At 46.1% G+C, this 18,159-nt stretch overlaps 1 protein-coding gene across 1 annotated transcript; it reads left to right on the plus strand.

The window, feature by feature from the left end:
- The first annotated feature begins 8,057 nt into the window (after positions 1-8,057).
- On the plus strand, positions 8,058-9,485 carry LOC115311867 (acetylcholinesterase). The gene has a single exon (XM_029970731.4). It carries the CDS (start codon positions 8,058-8,060, stop codon positions 9,483-9,485), a length of 1,428 nt encoding a protein of 475 aa, XP_029826591.4.
- Positions 9,486-18,159: the final 8,674 nt, after the last annotated feature.

The following is an 18,159-nucleotide window of genomic DNA, read 5'->3' on the forward strand; positions in this document are numbered from 1 at the left end:
TAAAAGCTTATGACACACCTTATCAAATGCTTTCGAAAAGTCTAAAAATATGCAGTCGGCGAGTGATGATCGGTCAAGAATGGCGTTTAGTTTATGAGTGAAAGATACCAATTGAGTTTCGCACGAATAAGTTTTACGGAAGCCGTGTTGTGAAGGTGTGAAAAATGAGTTCGATTCAAGAAAGTTAGCGAGGTTAGAAAACAGAATGTGCTCAAAAATTTTACACGGGATGCTTGTGAGCGAAATGGGTCGATAATTAAGGGGAGAATTCTTGTTACCTGATTTGTGGAGTGGAACAACCTTTCCCACCTTCCACTCAGCAGGGAGATAACCATCGTCAAGGGACTGTTGGAAAACTTTTGATAAAATGATAGAAGAATAAACACTGGTACTTTTTAAAAATTTTGGGTCAATTAAATCGCAACCAGGGGCAGAAGATTGTTTGAGTGATCTAATTACGCTTTCAACACCACTGGGATCAATAATAACAGGAAACATTGCAAGGTAATCACATGAGTTTACATTAGGCAATGAATGGGACGTCTGTAGTTACGGAAAAATTGCGTGAAAATATATCATTAAGAACGATGGCACATTGATTAGAGGGAATGACATTACCATCACTGTTGACGAGGGTGATATCGTTATTATCTTTTGGGTTAATAACACGCCAAAACTTTTTTGTGTCAGTTGTTAGCATGACTGGCAAAGTATTTTGAAGATACACTGCTTTAGCTTCTCTTATCGCTGTTACGTATTCCTCGGAAGCAAGCTGATATGCGGCCCAGCGCGCATCGTTTGAAGAAAGTTTAGCTGACCGGAACAGTCGTTTTTTTTTGTCAGATAGACGTTTAATGCGAACGTTAAACCACGGTGCGTTACTGTTAGAGATAATAGTGCGAGTAGGGATGTACTTATTCGTTAGAGCATTAACCTTGGTTACAAACATATCCCAGTTATTTTGTACGCTACGTTTATCAAAATCCTTCAAAAAAATATCAAGAAACACGGATAATTCAGAATTAATGGCTTCAAAGTTCGCATTCCTGTAGTTTCGAATAGTTTTCACTTTTTTAATGGTTTTAGGTCGCGACAGGTTTATGTGTAGTGATAGCAGGGAATGATCGCTCAGGCCGGGTAAATAACTGATGTCAGATACAAGATCGGGCTGAGGTGTTAGTATGAGATCTAAGACGTTTGCGACAGATGAGGTCGTTCTGGTAGGTTGTTTCACGAGTTGTGTGAATGAAAAGACAGAGCACATTTCTAAAAATTCATTAGCTAAGGTGGAAAAGGGGGCCATACTGGGTGTCTCGCCATCCCATGTTATATTTGGAATATTGAAATCCCCAAACAAAAATAAAGGTAACGTGGGATAGCGAGTTCTGACAAGGTTGATTACATCGTGTAGATCGTTTACAAAACTAGACGAAATAGTGGGGGGGCGATAGCAAACACCGATGACAATTCTTTTGTGGCCCACTTCCATGATAGCCCACACAATCTCTAAGTCACTGGGGACATATATACACAGAGATGGAAATTCTTTAGATATCGCCAAAAGAACACCGCCTCCCTGACGGGTTATGCGGTCACAGCGATAAACAGAAAAACGATGTGCGTCTGGGAAAATTTCATGATCACGGAACTGAGAGTGCAGCCAGGTTTCAGTTAGCACTATTACGTCAGCACTACAGCTATCTACTGCAGAAGTTAAGGAATCACGCTTGTTAATAACGCTCCGAATGTTAGAATAAAGTACCGAAACATTAGATAAAATTCGTCCACTGCCCCTCGCGTTTTCTTATCTCAGACCACGTGTCGGCAGACTGGGCTGTTGGTTATCAGGGGTATGATCTGACGCAAATCGTATCACGCTTTCAGTTGCAGTGTCATACGTGTACTGTCTCCTATTTATGACTAGTTTGTTATAGCGAAGCTGAAACGGTGGTGCTTCTGGCTGATTTTTAGCAAACTCAATTAGTTTTTTCCGAACGTAACGCGTAGCAGGAGAGAAATCCTCGCTAACATTGATGTTCTTTTCTTTCAATTTGGAGCGTGCGGAAAGTATGCTGTCTTTTATTTTGTAGCTTGAAAATTTAACTATGAGGGGGCGACATTTATTTTCCGAGTAGAACCCTAAACGATGAGCACGCTCAATTGCACCGCCCGAAAGGGTGTCAACAGTTCCCGCAAGAAATTTCCGCAATTGTTCTTCCGATTGTTGCCATGATTCACGAGAATCAGGAATTCCGTGAAATATAAGGTTGTCGCGCCGTGACCTGTCCTCCAGTTCGTCTAGCCGCGACTGTAAAGAGTCATGCTGGGTGGTCAAGACTTTCACGGAACCCAACACACCGGCCAAATCTTGATCTAAACTGTCAAGTTTTTTCGTTTTTTCTTCTAAGGTATCCAACCTTTGCTGGATGTGACCGATTTTAGTTTCTATGTTTTTCTGACCAGCCTTTATTGACTTTACGTCGGCGACCAATTCAGCCTGACTTTTTGCCGAATGAATAGAGCGGGCCTGAAGGTCTTTCAGAAGGTTAAAAATAACAGGCATCTGCTCGGAGGGCTCATCAGGTACTTATATCACAAGAAAGCTGCCCTCTGTTTTATGTTTTTTTTTTACATTTTTTTCTTACCTATTACATATTTGGAAAAACGGGCAAATTAACGCAATTGCGGTTTGTGCATGTGAGCAATACGGCCAGACGAAGATTGGGTTCAAGAAAGAACGCGACAAAAAATCGACTGATTGCCTGCGATTGGCTAATGCACTTTTTAATTAAAAAGAAAACGGCATGGTTTATTTAAAAAGTTGTTAGGCATAATCGAAAGCCACCAAAGTGTGCAGTGAAAATTAACGCGATTTCGGTTTGTGTAGGTTAGCTATACGGCCAGGTGAGGAATAAGTTAAAAAAAGAGCGCCACTCAAAACCGACTAATTGCTAAAATTCGCTAATTCACTTTTTAATTGTTAAAGACAAGGGAATAGTTTATTTAGAAAGTTCTTGGGCATAATAGAAAGTCACTAAATCGTCCATTCTTAAAGATATGTAACGCGAGTACACTATTAGATGGCGTCCTGAAAAACCTACTAATTTGGGCACGAAAATATAGAACTGATTTGATGTCGCTTCCCTCTCCGAGTGGCACAGCCCAACGACATGAAGCCAAAGCGACATATCTTGTGCTTCGCCGTGGCAACACGCCCGTAGAAGGGGGGTGGCCGAAAACATCGCAATAACACGATTCGCGCTCAAATTAGGTTTTTTAGGACACCGTAGACTACTTCACACGCTTTACATCTCTTTAGAAATGGACGGTTTTGTGTTTTTGATGACTTCAGATAAGGCACAAACCGCAATTGTGGAACTCTGACGTTTTCTTAGGGAAATATACAGTCGCCAAAAAAAAAATCCGACCCGGTATAAACACGATTGGAAATAGTGTTTATACCGTTAAGTAAATTATTACTTCAATAATTTTCCGAAATGAGCCGCTGGCCCAGGACCAAAACGCCACAAGCCTTTTTTCGTTGCGATGAGTAGTTTCCGCAGGAGCGATTTGGCCTGCGTTCTCTGAAACACCCTGTATATATATCAGTCTTGAAGAAGGTCTGTCTCAGGTCGAAATTTCGACGAACTTTACAAATATTTTGTTTTAAAAACTCCATATATATATATATATATATATATATATATATATATATATATATATATATATATATATATATATATATATATATATATATATATTCTTATAGTATTTCTTATAGTTTCTTATAGTGGTTAGCACACCCGACCGGACATTGGGAGGCCCAGAGTTCAAATCCTGGCTCCGCCAATTTTTGGCTTTCGGCGGGTTCCTGGAAGCTTTAATTCTTTGGTTCATTGGATTAAGTACGCTTCATTCATCTGCACATATTCGTTCATATCCTCCTCGGAGACCACGTACGATGGTGTGAAGTGCCCGTGTTGTATACTCAATAACGTGGCTCTTGATTATCGCAGATGATGATGATACCGTGTCTCTAAAAAGCTCATAAACAAAGAATACTACATGTACATGGGGCGAGACAAACAGTGGGAGGATTTCTGGAGCACAAACGAGCACGTACCACGTGACACTAAGCGTCGTACCGCGTTCCACGCGGCGGCGTGTGTTTCCAGAACACCTCTGATTGGATACATTTCGTTTCTTGTGCATTAATATGACAGGTAGGAAACGCCAGAAAGCTAAGGTGGAGTTGTGTAGTGGTTAGCACACCCGAACGGACATTGGGAGGCCCACAGTTCAAATCCTGGCTCCGCCAATTTTTGGCTTTCGGCGGGTTCCTGGAAACTTTAATTCTTTGGTTCATGGGATTAAGTACGGTTCATTCATCTGCACATATTCGAAACTAACAGTACACTCTTTGTGTACTGTTAGTTTCGAATTCGCTTAACTGGGTAGACGACAGCCGTTGCTGATTTAAGGCCCGACCTAGTTCCGAATTACGGCAGTGACGTGGCACGCACGCACGCACGCACGCAGCGGTGGCTGCTACAAATGTGATTTGAACTTGAAAGAAAACCCCAGCTCGTGCAACACAGCCGCGCGGGCTCCTTCTCGTCTTCCGCGACAGTGTCCGTCGTCGTCGTCTGCATAACAGTTCCCCCCGGCGGTGTTAGGGCCGGTCATCCGGCACTGGCCTGCTGTTCAGGTTGAGTGGAAGTACGGCTTGATACAATCCACGTGCACGATGTCCTGGCACCTCGAGCGATGGTCACGAGGCTGGGTCACGGATCCTACCTCGTAATTGATGCCGGAGAGGCAACGAACAACGCGGTACGACCCAACAAACTTTTTTAAGAGCTTTTCGCATTTCCCGGCTTGGCGAATTCGTGTCTTGAGCAAGACGAGATCACCAACATTATAGGAGACTGGTACGTGAGTGTCCGCATGACGAAGCTGTAGTTGTTGTTGGGACCGCAGAGTTTGCAGTCGGGCAAGTTGGCGGGCGTGTTCGGCTCGGGACGCGATGTCAGACGCGTAAGGATTCAAACGATTTTCCACGTATGGCAAAACAGTGTCGAGAGTCGTGTGTGGATCACGAGCGTACAAAAGACAATACGGCGAAAAATCCTGCGGTTGTTTGTCAGCCGGTATTGTAGGTGTAAGTTACAAAGGGAAGAATTGCGTCCCAGTTGGTGTGGTTCTCTTGAACATACATGGACATCATGCTTGCTAGTGTATGGTTTAGTCGCTGGGTGAGTCCATTAGCCTGCGGGTGGTAAGCACTTGTCACATGACTTGCGAGTTGCGGGACTTCAATGAGGAGTTTGGCAGTCAAGAGCGAACCTCGGTCACCTGTGACGAATTGTGGAGCGCCATGCCGTAACACAATGGAGTTCAGAAAGAAGTTGGCAACTTCTCTTGCGGTAAAATTAGGAACTGACTTAGTTTCAGCATAGCGGGTGTTGTATAGTCAATGGCTACACTGACCCATCGATTGTTGTTTGCAGATATGGGAAATGGGCCCAACAAGTCAATTCCGATTCTTTAACAGGGATGGCTAGGTAGGGAAAGCGAATCAAGTGTATACCGGGTGGCTTTGTCGTTGGGTGTTTTCTCCTTTGGCACTCGTGACAAGATCGGACGTATTTGTTGATAGCACGATACATTCCATTCCAGAAGTGACTGGCTCGAACTGGGAAATAGTTCTCGGAGAAGCCGAGATGCCCGGCAGTTGGGTCGTCGTGATTAGCGCGAATAATGTCGTTTTGAAGGGAACGGGCAATGACAAGAAGCCACGGACGTCCTTGCGGTTCATTGCTTGACTGAATAGCGTCGTGCCGTTGTGAAGCGCAAATAGACGCGCTATGCGTACTGTGCGATGAGGTGGATGTGGGTTTGCGCCAAGAACATGTTCAATTAACGGCTTAAGGAAAGGAACTGCCATCTGGGCTGCGGCAATGTCGACGTGGGTCAAAGGAGCCCTTGCGAAGGAAATGCGCGAGTCTTGGAGAGGAGAGGCTGCTGGAAGGGGGCACTGGACTAGCCATCGGCATCCAGGTGTCTTTTTCCCGACTTGTAGAGGACGGCGAAAATATAATCTTGAAGTTTGAGGGACCATCGTCCGAGGCGGCCTGACGGATCTGTAAGACTGGCGAGCCAGCAGAGCGCATGGTGGTCGGTCACTATCCGAAAATGAATGCCATATAGTAGGGACGGAACTTTGATATGGCCCATATAACAGCCAGACATTCACGTTCAGTGGCAACGTTGCTTCCTTTCTCTCGTGTTTTGTCGCTCTCTTTTGCGATCTTTCACTCGGGACCCCGGGTGTCGGCGCACGGGATTTGCCACTCCTCCTCACCCACCTTTACCCCCCTGCCATAGGCTCCCGCAGCCATCATCTCGCATCCCCGCATAGACTGCCATACTTTGCGCATGCGCGTCTCCGTGGCAACCACATCGTCTCTTGCGAAAAAGAACAACAACAGATAGGTTGTAAAGAATAAAAAAAAAAAAAACAGAATGATTTTTTTTTTTACATTTTTACCACGTGCTACGTGGCTTTTTTTCATCCTAGTTAAACAAAAAATAGTATATAAACTCTTTCAAAGCACTTTCGAAAGAATGCAAAGGGGAAGTACGCCAGGACAATCGTCAAAAGCTGCACGGCCAGTGCATCAATAATAGCGGCGCTTGAGTCAGCGCTGGTTTCCACGACGAGCTGGAACAGAGGGTGCGATCGCTATAAAGGCAGTCCCAACCGTTATACATGCCCCCTCGTGCAATTCCTGATGCTACGATTGTCTGCGGATACCTCCCCCTGCGTTCCGAAACAGTAGGGAGTTTTCGTAGACCGCGTTGCCCCCTCCGCTAAGCGTTCCGCAACGAAGTTGCTACTGCGCCTGCGCGCCGATAGCCTTGACTGTGGAGTTCCCGCTATCGTAGCGGGTTGCGGAGGGCCTTGCGGGACGGCGAAAACGATCTACGAAAACTCTCTATTAAGTACGTCGCTAACGCTGGCCATCGGCGATTCAGCAGACGCCGCCATCTTGTCCGCGCGTCTTTTGCTCCCGCGCTTTTGCATCCGCGGCAGCTTTTCCCCCGCGCTTTCGGTGAGTCCCGTTCGAGTGCAGTTCGTCCTCAGCACTTCCGCACGGTACCTAGGTCGAAGCAGATGGTCTCTCGGGGAGCAAGTGCGAGTTCAGAGGACGAAATACTGCCGTTAGTCTTTTTAGACCATGTGTTTTCTGAGAGTGCACAACATCATCGGATGCTTTACCAGATGCATGTAGACTGCGGAGACAGTGGCCACAAGAAGAATCTGCGGAATAAACTTGGTTCAGAGTTAGGCATTAGCGGTGCGTGCTTTACGCGTATTCTGGGTTCGTATCGCGACCGAGGTGCACGCAATATGACGGAAGCTTATTCCGGAGAAGGCGCCGTGTAACCGAGCTTTCGGTGCACGTCAAAAGATCCCCAGATGGTCGAAATTAATCCTCAGTCCTCCGCTGGGGCGTGCCAGATGCCCGTCGTAGGTTTGGCACGTAAAACCCCCCAAATTTGGCGTATTCTGGGCCTTCGTTGTTTGTTCACTGAATTCTTGTATTGCCGAGAGAATATTACGTTTTTTCTCAACACTGCGTAGCGTTGTGGTTTCTTTTTGTTTTCTTTTTCGATTGCGTATAAGTAAAGCAGTTGTTACTGGAAAAAGTCTGCGGGATCACTTTTTTGAACGCTCCATTGCCCGAGGCTGTTCTCGCACAGCTGTTATCGGGTTGAAGTGCCGTAGGCACCTTTTCATTTCACCAAACTCCTACCGCATCCTAAAAGCGGCACATGGCAGCACAGATTAGGACCACGTTTACAAGCGGGACGTACGTTTACTTTCCCGGAACACTGAGCGGCTGTAGCGAAACGTCCTTTTTCAACAGTTTCTGCGCCGTAGTAGGTGAGGACACCTGATTTCTGCATTCTTCCTTGGTCCAGAAAACGTTTTTTCAAAGTTCATGCTTCGTACATTGGTTTTCTCCGTTTTGCTCGTCTGCGTCGCAGCAATGCACATGCAAGACGGCCCGGTTGTGGAAACCAAGCAGGGGAAACTCAGAGGACGCCTTGAAACCGTTTCCGGGCAATCCGTTCAAGTTTACTATGGGATTCCATACGCAGAGCCGCCTTTGCATCACCTTCGCTTCCGCAGACCGGTACCTGGGAAGTCATGGCTCGGGACTTACGATGCCACGCAAAAGAAGTTCTCCTGCCCTCAACAGTTATACCCATTACTGTTCGACATTGAAACTGAACAATCGGAAGACTGCCTCTACTTAAACGTTTGGACTCCCAGTACGAGACAACCGAAACCGGTCATAGTTTGGATTTACGGAGGAGGCTTCGCCTTCGGCAGCTCCTACCAGAGCTGGTACAACGGATCCCTGCTGGCAACAGTGTACGACGTGGTTGTCGTGACCTTCAACTATCGCCTCGGTATCTTCGGCTTCCTCGACGCCGGAGTTTCGGGCGCTCCTGGCAATGTGGGACTGCAGGACCAAAGACTGGCGCTGCAATGGGTACGTGAAAACATCCACTCATTTGTCGGGAACCCGAAGAGCGTGACTATTTTCGGCGAAAGTGCCGGGTCTTACAGCGTGCACGCCCACATCATATCTCCCCTCAGCAGGGGCCTCTTCCATAGAGCGTTCATGATGAGCGGTACTTACGATTCCATCGGACTCCTCGACACCGCGTTTGAAAGCGCAGTCCGAGGAAACGAGGTGGCCGCGAGGCTTAACTGCACAGGACCGTACCTTGACCTGACCAGTCATCCGGACATTGTTCTAGAATGCTTACGCAGCAAGTCGGCGAATTCACTATTTGATGCTGTGAAAAATGTGACTGACCCTAAAATCTCTACGTTTGCACCGACTTATCCCACTGAGTTCTTCCCAGTTCGACCCGTCTTGGCACTGAAACAGGGTCGGTTTGCAGACGTCGACGTCATGGTGAGTATCACGTGGTCGGAAGGGGATGTGATTGTGACGGCGCAGCCAGACAAGCGTTTCTGGGACGAAGATTTGAGCGACGTTCCATTGAAGGATCTGAAGCCAGCCCTTCGCGAACTTGCAGCCGTGTGGATGAAGGACGAGTACATGAACCTTGTGGAATATTACGCGGCACAGGCGACACAGGACAACAAGCAGGAGTTGAGGGAGATGTACACGGAGTTTGTAGGCGACTTCTTCTTTGTGTGTCCAGCGAAATTTTTATCCCAGAGACACTCGGAAAAGGGCAACAAGGTGTACTCTTTCGTGTTCGCTCACAAATCCTCCAAATCGACGTTGCCAAAATGGAGCCACGTTCCTCACGTTACTGACCTGCCGTACTATTTCGGAGTACCCCTTTGGGACCATGAGAGCTACTCGGACGAAGACCGGAACGTCAGTCAAAACGTCATGAAGGCTTTCGTCTCGTTTGCGAAGTACGGGTAAGTTCGCTTCACGGGTGTAACCATGCAGTAATACTTTTGATTAATCGAAGACACTATGATACCATGATATTGAAAAAAAGTACCCACACAAAATGTTAAGAAGCTTGTTAGTCCCGTTAAAATAGTATCTGAGAAAAGGTGATCCAGCTGAACTTCAAGACATGTTTGCTTGCTCTTCGCGTGAATTTTAATTGCTTAAATTTGCTGCTATTAAACTCAGGGAAAAGTGGCTGTCCTTTTAAACATTAGTACTCTTTGTAAAAAGCAGTTGGTGGATATTTTTGTATTCATACTGAATGACATATATTCTCAGACATCCAAACCAGAGTGGCCAATACCGAGAACATAAACGTTTTCCACTGGTGTTGGAGAAACCAAGTCCTGCACGGTTTTTTTTTTGTGATTATAGTCTCTAAACAAACTTGCTCATGTTACTAAAAAATGTAACGAATTACATTTACAATCACGCAAGGCTACATTGTAAGTAATTACAGCTACAATTATCCTTCCCTAAAAGTAAGTGACCTTTACTACAAGAAGTAATCCGTTATTTCGTAGCGTTACTTTCTGCCTTACTGTCATAGGGTAAGACACGAAACACAAGAGTTATAGAAGCGTTTATTGTTGCCACCAGTCACACTTTTGCGACCTTGAGCAGCAGCTGGCTCTCGAAAGTATCGTCGGATATCTTGATTCGTTTCTAAGTGAAGATGTCTGCCGCGCTGAACACCCTTCATATCTAGGCATACCTCGGCAAACCTCACTGATGAGGGCCCTCACTCACCCTCATCTTCACAGGTGAGGTGAGGGTGAGTGAGTTTCTTAACCAGGAAAATTCATGAGTGTGAGGGTGAGTGAGGGCCGTGAGGGCTGTGAGGACCGTGAGTGCGTGAGGGCCGTGACGGCGGTGAGTGCGTGAGGGGTGTGAGGGCTGTAGGGCTGTGTTCCGAGATTTTGAGGACGCGAAGGAAAAAAACGTCTGACTCCGTGATTGTACGAAACGGTTCTGTGGTTTTATTATCCGTCTGAAGACGACTGTGCCGCCGACTGCGCACGGAGGGAAGAAACCTGACCCTCGGGCCCGGCCGGCGCGCCGCGCTGTTTACTCGAACGCGCGCCGGAGAACCAGATGGAGGGGGCCATGGTGCCTCGACGTCTAAGATTACATATGGCGGAGGCCAAGCGCCTCGATCGACGTCTGAGATGAAATATATGGCGGAGGCCGCTGCAGGGCCATGAGTGCGTGAGGGGCGTGAGGGCGGCGAGTGTGTGAGTGGCATGGGTGCGTGAGGGGTGTGAGAACCGTGAGGGCGGTTAGTGCTTGAGGGGTGTGAGGGCCATGAGTGCGTGAGGGGCGTGAGGGCGGTGTGTGCTTGAGGGGTGTGAGGGCCATGAGTGCGTGAGGGGCGTGAGGGCGGTGAGTGCTTGAGGGGTGTAAGGGCCATGAGTGCGTGAGGGGCGTGAGGGCGGTGAGTGCTTGAGGGGTGTGAGGGCCATGAGTGCGTGAGGGGCGTGAGGGCGGTGAGTGCGTGAGGCCCCTTCAGACGAAGCAACTTTTCAGCAATATTGGTGTTGCTAGCGGGTTGTTCCTTAGCTTTCCCTAGATTGACACGAATTGCTGAGATCGGGTCTAAGTCGAAACAAGCTTGCAACCCAGAGCAATTCAAAGACGTTTGAAGCGGCTGCATCCAATCAGGGACGCGATATTTTCATGTGATACCTCGTGCCGGTGATGACGATAACAAAATACTTCGTTCTGGTTTGAAAGTGATTGTTTTTGGAAATCAACTTTTTCAGAAAGATGCATTAGTATTCTCAACGAGATTTAAATGCATAAAAAAACGTTTATAGCGCGTAATTGTATGTATAAATAGTGCAAGAAAAATAAAATTTCATCATGATGATGGCAACTTGCAGCAATTGGTTGCTCCGTGTGAACGCGGGCGGCCCGTGTTGCTGGTGTTGCGGACGTCAAGTTTCTGGGCGAAATCGCTCCATCTGCAGCGGGCCTGAGTGGCTTGAGGGCCTTGAGTGCGTGAGAGGCGAAAGGGGTATGAGTGCGCGAGGGCTGTGAGGGCGGTGAGTGCGTGAGGGGCGTGAGGGCTATCAGTGCGTAAGGGCCGTGAGGGTGGTGAGGGGCGTGAGGGCCATGAGTGAGTGAGGGGCGTGAGGTCGGTGAGTGGCGTGAGGGCAATGAGTGCGTGATGGGCGTGAAGGGTATGAGTGCGTGAGGGCGGTGAGGGCCATGAGTGCGTGAGGGCCATGAGGGCGGTGAGTGCGTGAGGGCTATAAGTGCGTGAGGGGCGTGGGGGCCATGAGTGCGTAAGGAACGTGAGAGGTATGAGTGCGAGAGGGCCGTGAGGGCGGTGAGGGCCATGAGTGCGGGAGGGCCGTGAGGGCGGTGAGTGCGTGAGGGCCATAAGTGCGTGAGGGCCATGAGTGCGTGAGGGGCGTGAGGACCATGAGGTTCAGTGAGGATGAGTGAAGAGCTGAAGGTGAGTGTGACTATGAGGATGAGGGTGAGTGAAGGGCTGAAGGTGAGTGTCGTTGTGAGGGTAAGGGTGAGTGAGAAGCTTAGGTGAGAGTGACTGTGAGGGTGAGGGTGAGTGAGGGCGACCTAAAATGCCGACTTCTGTATTTAGGCACCCATGAATACCTGACGCACTGCTTTGCGAGCTTCTTGAGAGAATGGAACACCTCTCTGCCCTGGCGAAAGGGCAAAACTTCGTTGTTGCAGCCGCAGTTTGACATGGCTAGTATCGCAGAGCTATATATATATTGTGATACCGATAATTGAACCTTGGATAAAATCAATGCATCTGAATATATTATATATGTCCTTCTTACATTAGACCTAAACTCGTGTGCTTTGGTTGAGGCGTTGGTGACTAAGAGGGTGGAGCGTTTGGATATATAACGAGCAAATAATCAGGGGGTCCCTACGCAAACAAAAATATAACGTCGATTAAAACGGAAATGTAGACACACGTATGCTGTGCCTTCACTTTCTACAGGCCTACCAAAACGCATGTAACACGGGTCAGCCGTTCAACACCAAAGTGTGATTCTGCTATACCCTATCTCAGAAGTTCTGTGCAGCGCAATGGAAGCTGTAAGTTCTTTAGCAAATCGGCAGAGCGCGCATATCACGGGTATCGCTACGCGCTTTAGCTTTTTCTCTTTTCATCCTTTCTGTTTCTTTTCATTATTTTTTTTTCGATTTTAAACGCGACTGGTAATTAGAATCGCTGTTGAATCTATCTTAATTTTTTTAAATTTATTTCCTACAGTGCCCCAAAGGGCGTTACAGTAGGGGGAGTTTCACTACCAAAAAGAAAAGGATTTTGAGCATACCATAGGCCATAAAGACACATAAGTACACGAAGATATATGCAAGCTCACACACGCATATACACATATATAGAAAAGAAACGGCCATAGTCTGCATGGAAAGGAACGCAAATGCGTTGATAATATATTCGCACTCAAATATAGTGTTAAGAGACAATGCTGGAATTTCAAGAAAAACAAATCTGGACTTTGCAAGGCAACAATCTCACTTACCAAGCTGTTCCATTCTTTTATTTTTTGTAGGAAGAAAGAGTTACGATACAAATCAGACTTTGACGTGTATTCCCGAACTTTATGGTCATGATCTACTCTGCGCGATTCATAAAATAGCTCAGATAGATAACGTGATCTTTCAATTTCAGATAAACCATAGAAAATACTGTGAAAATATTTTAGGCGCAAATATTTACGCCTAACAACAAGCGATTTTTATTGCAAACCTGTTTCTATGGCGTAGACACTGCTACGATTGTTGTAGTTATTTGTCACAAATATAGCGGCACGGTTTTGAATTCTTTTAATTTTATCAATGAGATACTGTTAAGATGGATCCCATACGACGCGAGCATACTCGAGAATGGGCTTCACACAAGAGAAAAAGAGAGTCTGTTTGAGGAATGGTTGAGCGCGCGAGAAGTTTCTCCTTAGGAAACCCAGCGTTCTCCTATAACTTTCCCTGTTACTGAGTTTACATCTGAAAGTCATCTCAAATCATCAGAAAAGAGAAGCCCCAGATTTTTCGTGTTTTTCTTTTTTTTAACGTGCAAAGTTTTTCCATGTAAAGTGTAGGTTGACTGGAAAACGTTGTGTTTCCTTGTGAACCTAACATGACAACACTTTGGGATGCTCGAAATCATTTCCCATCTTGAACAGCGCAAACAAATGCAGTCTAAATCACTTTAAAGGGCCGATACATCAGTCAGAATTAATTTCATGGTACAAAATGCAGTCATCAGCGTACAGTCTTATTTGCGAAGCAATTCCCTGGGTTATGTCATTTACAAAAATTAAAAAGAGGAGTGGCCCAAGCACGGAGCCCCATGGTAGTCCGGAAGCGGAACAATTTTCCCGCTAGATTTAGCGGAAAACTTTTCCCGCTAAATGTAGCGGAAAAATTCCTCGTGGGGGGGGTCACGTGACCCCCCTTTCTCCCCCCCCTCCCCCTCAATACCCTTCCATCCTCCTCCTCAAAAGCTGCGCCATAATTGGGCGTTACAGGGAGCTGTAAACGGCTTTGACTTTTTTAAACCAATCTTGAGGCAAATCAGTGACTAGCAAAAGCCTTGGCACAAAACGGGTTTCTAAGATCGTTTATTTATGATCATAAGTCAATCTACAGTCTCTAAACATTCTGAAGTACCGACTATTAGGTGGAGACGCGTCCAATTTGCCGATTTAGACCGGAAGGAAAAATGGCGACAACCCTGTCTTTTTTTTTATTCGGCGCAGAATGCAGAGGTGACCATCGGACCTGTGACAGCTAATCGCGAGCGATGGCGTCACTCTCGTCTTCGATTTTGTCTTTACTAGGAACGCTGGACGCCAATCAATCTGATATTTTGTTCTTTTGTAGACTGCTTAGAGGCCGTGGCCTGAGTCAAAACCAACACTTTACACTCTAAAAAAAGCCTGCGCGTCTAGTTTATCGCACAACACCCGGAGAGCCAATCACCGCAACTTACGGAGGCTGCTCAGCGAATGACGATGTTCAAACATATGTCTAGACCAAAAAGCGCAGTCTGAGTTGTGACATTAAGCAATGCAAGCGCGACGTTTTGCATTGCTTACTGTCGCAACTCATACTGTGTTTTTTTATCTAAGCATATGTCTCGGCATCGTCATTCGCTGAGCTGTTTCCGTAAGCTGCGGTGATTGGTTCTCCGAGTGTTGTGCGGAAAAGTAGATGCACGGGTTTTTTTTTTTTAGAGTGTTGTGCCTCCTTAAAAGCTGTTTTCTTTTTCTCAATGAGATGCTTGTAGGATTTGCCTCGGTACTTGAGTGAAGGTCGTGCTCCATGTCGATCATGTAACCAGACAAAGCAAGGTGCTCAACTCACTGCTGAGATCTGCTAACGTACTGCGAATGGCGCCTGGCGCTTCATCGAAGGGTTTGCAGAAAGGCAATAACTTGTAATGACATCCCTCTACAGCTGCTAAATCTAACTGCAGCGGATGTCATCCTCTGCGTTAACTGCGCAGGCGATATGAAACTGAACGATTGCAGCGATTCTCGATGCTGCCAAATGCCAGCAGCGCGTGTCAGTCCACATTAACTGAAGAGCGTGTTGTTAACAATGACTGGCAACAGAAAGAATAAAACAAACTCCGGACAAGGGACAACGAACATTTCTTTCAACTGGCAACAACATGAATGAGCCCAAAAGGACTCCCCGCAATTCAGAACGGCCAAGAAAAAAATGAGAGAAAGGGTGCGAATGAGGTATGTTCGTCGTCCCTTGTCCGGAGTTTGTTTTATTCTTTCTGTTGCCAGGCGTGTCAGTATTTTGTGGCTTTTTTTTTTTCTTCGAAGTACGGGCGTCCTCGCTTGAACAGAATACTTGCGCTTCCATGAATTCTGACCGCAATACCTATGAAACAAAGTTCGCTCGCCTTTTTGTGTTCTAGAGCGGTACTCCTAATTGTAAATACGTTACTTTTGCGTTACTTTATTTAGGATTGGGCAGAAATACTCAAAAATGTATATGGAAATATAAATACTGGGATACATCGAAATAGCTAAAATACTCACACTAAAATATATATGTGAAAATGTATCGCGATACGTATCGGAAATACATTCTAAATTTAGGCAAAAAGTTTTGGAAATACAAATACAGGAATACATTTTAGGAAGGGCAGAAATACAAATACAGAAATACTGATACTGCAATACATTATTCAAATTTCTTTGAGACAGAAACTGAGATGAAGCTTGAAGTTCGAAGTGGAAGTTTTTGATCCCGAAATTACTTTCCCGTAAGCCTGGCACTCTGCCTTGAAGGTAGTGGTTTCCGACGACGAGGAGTCTTCCATGGGCTCAAAAAAAAAAAACGTTCCGTCAGGGACTGACCATGGTCCCTTCTCTGACATCATGTCTCTCTGACGAGGGATCCGAAAAGACTTCGAGCTCTAAAGAAATTCTATGCCACCCTAAATCCCATCAAAACGTCACCACGCCCCTGTCAACAATGATCACATGACGTCACGTACGAATGAACTTGTAGTCTTTATGTGAAGGTGTGGCATTGAACATGGAACTCTACCATGCTGCTGTATGAAAGGACGATGCGTACTTTCGTTGTAGGTTACCTCGTTAAAGATCGTGCATGCAGTGTCACTTGGAATATTTGAGAATAATGGACCACCTGAAGCATCCTGGAACACATGTCTTATCTTTTTTTACGGCTGAAAAAAAAAACGATACGGTGGCATTTCTGTTGTGAAGGCCCTCCGCTACCGACGGAGGGTCGGTGGCGGAGGGCTCAAGTTTCACTTGGCATCATCTAAACAGAAACGTCGTGGATCACGACCTGATATTGCCGGCTCGGGTGCGAGCTCTCCGAGAAACAGCGCGCTCGAGACGAGTCTCGGGTGTACGAACTCTGGGCCGGCACAGTGAGGCCACACCTGGCGTCCTTCCTGGGTTTCGGATCACCAGAGCAGCGGGTCACGTCCAGGTCGGCTGATGGCGTACCCTCGAGTCGTGCAATATTAAGGGCGCAGCCGGATTCGAATATGTGTTGAACTTCACTGCCTGAGTCATGTTACTATTTCAAGTCAACCACCACCAGGCTCGTACTGCAACGGACTGTGACTCAGATTTGCCGGCTGGTGTACTGTGTGCGCTGAGGCGAGAGAGACGATTAGCAGTGGGCGTTGGATGCCAGCAAACAATGACTCAAGAATTCCATACCTAAGGACCTGCGGCAGAAGATGCTCTGACTCCACCCCTGGCACGCCACCTGGTTCGAGTCTCCGACTATGCAACACTTCTCAGAAGAGAGAAGAGGACGCATGGAAAAATAGTTTGGAGAATCGGGAGGGACCTCGATCAGAATATTAACAATGCCCCAGCATCTCCTTGACCTTCATGCCCTGAGAAGTAAAAAATAAAAAAAAAATGAGTTTAGACTTTTTTTTTTTTTAGGGGGGGATATTTTTTAAAAAATGTAACGAAATACATTTCATCCTGATTGTATCATGACACAAAGAAACATTCCAAATGTATTTCGATACAGGAATGCAGATACTGGTGAAAAAAAATGTATCGCGATACAGAAATACAGACACGAAATGTTTTTCTGAAATGCTATCGCGATACATTTGTATCGCGATTCTGCCCAACACTGACTCCATTATATTATGAATTAACACGTTTTACAGTTACTCACAAGAGAAAACGCAAAGAAAAATACAAAAGCTCAAAACATGTACGTGGTTTGGCGCCTAAAAACACGAAAAACATTCAAGCGTAATTTTTGCCAAGTATTTGGAACAAGTAGCGAGTAAAGTACCTACGTTACCTGTTACTGTTTTTAAAAATAACGAGTCCGTTACCACGTTACCGAAAACACGAACGAGTTACCTGTAATCCATGTTACCTGTCAGGCGTTTCCGCCAACTCTGCTTTTCCATGATTAACGTTGACGGCACAGGAAATGCACCTGGACACGTCGCCACTTTTTCTGGCTCCGAGCTGAAAGGATAAAGGATGCTAATTTTTTTCTAATTTATTAGCCGACTGTCATATTGCTTAGAAAGGAAAACTAAGGCAAGTTTATTCGGTTAGTAATGTTAGGGGGGATTCTGATTAGCATTTAACGAAAGTAGAAAAATCGTTTCATATCTCCTTTAAGGTCTTGGAGGAGACAACTTGGTCTGCAGGAATATTGAAAAAATTTAAACGAATTTCAACCTTCTTTGTTTTTTTTTTTTTTGTTTTTTTGTTGTTTTTTGTTTTTTGCTTTGACCTGGAGAATTGCTGGGTAAATGTTTCATTTGCATTGCAAGTAGAGTTGTTATGTGTTAAGGTTGGGGTTTGTTCATTGGTTCTTGTGAACCGGAAGTTTTCCTGGACGTCAAAGACTGGATCACCACCTGTCGTCGTACAACAGACCTCAGTTGAGTATTCGGAGCCTCCAAGTTACAAATGTCGCCAATTCACTTCCCTCGCTGAGTTCTCAAGGATTCTCACCGGTACTACAACGTTATCGGATGCTTTACCAGAGACATCTAGACTGCGGAGACAGAGGCCATCAGAAGAATCTGCGGAATAAACTTGGTGCAGAGTTAGGCATTAGCGGTGCGTGCTTGCTCGCGCACACG

The sequence above is a fragment of the Ixodes scapularis genome, unplaced genomic scaffold (assembly GCF_016920785.2).
Source record: "Ixodes scapularis isolate PalLabHiFi unplaced genomic scaffold, ASM1692078v2 PGA_scaffold13__105_contigs__length_92229423, whole genome shotgun sequence".
Classification (NCBI taxonomy): Eukaryota; Metazoa; Arthropoda; class Arachnida; order Ixodida; family Ixodidae; genus Ixodes; species Ixodes scapularis.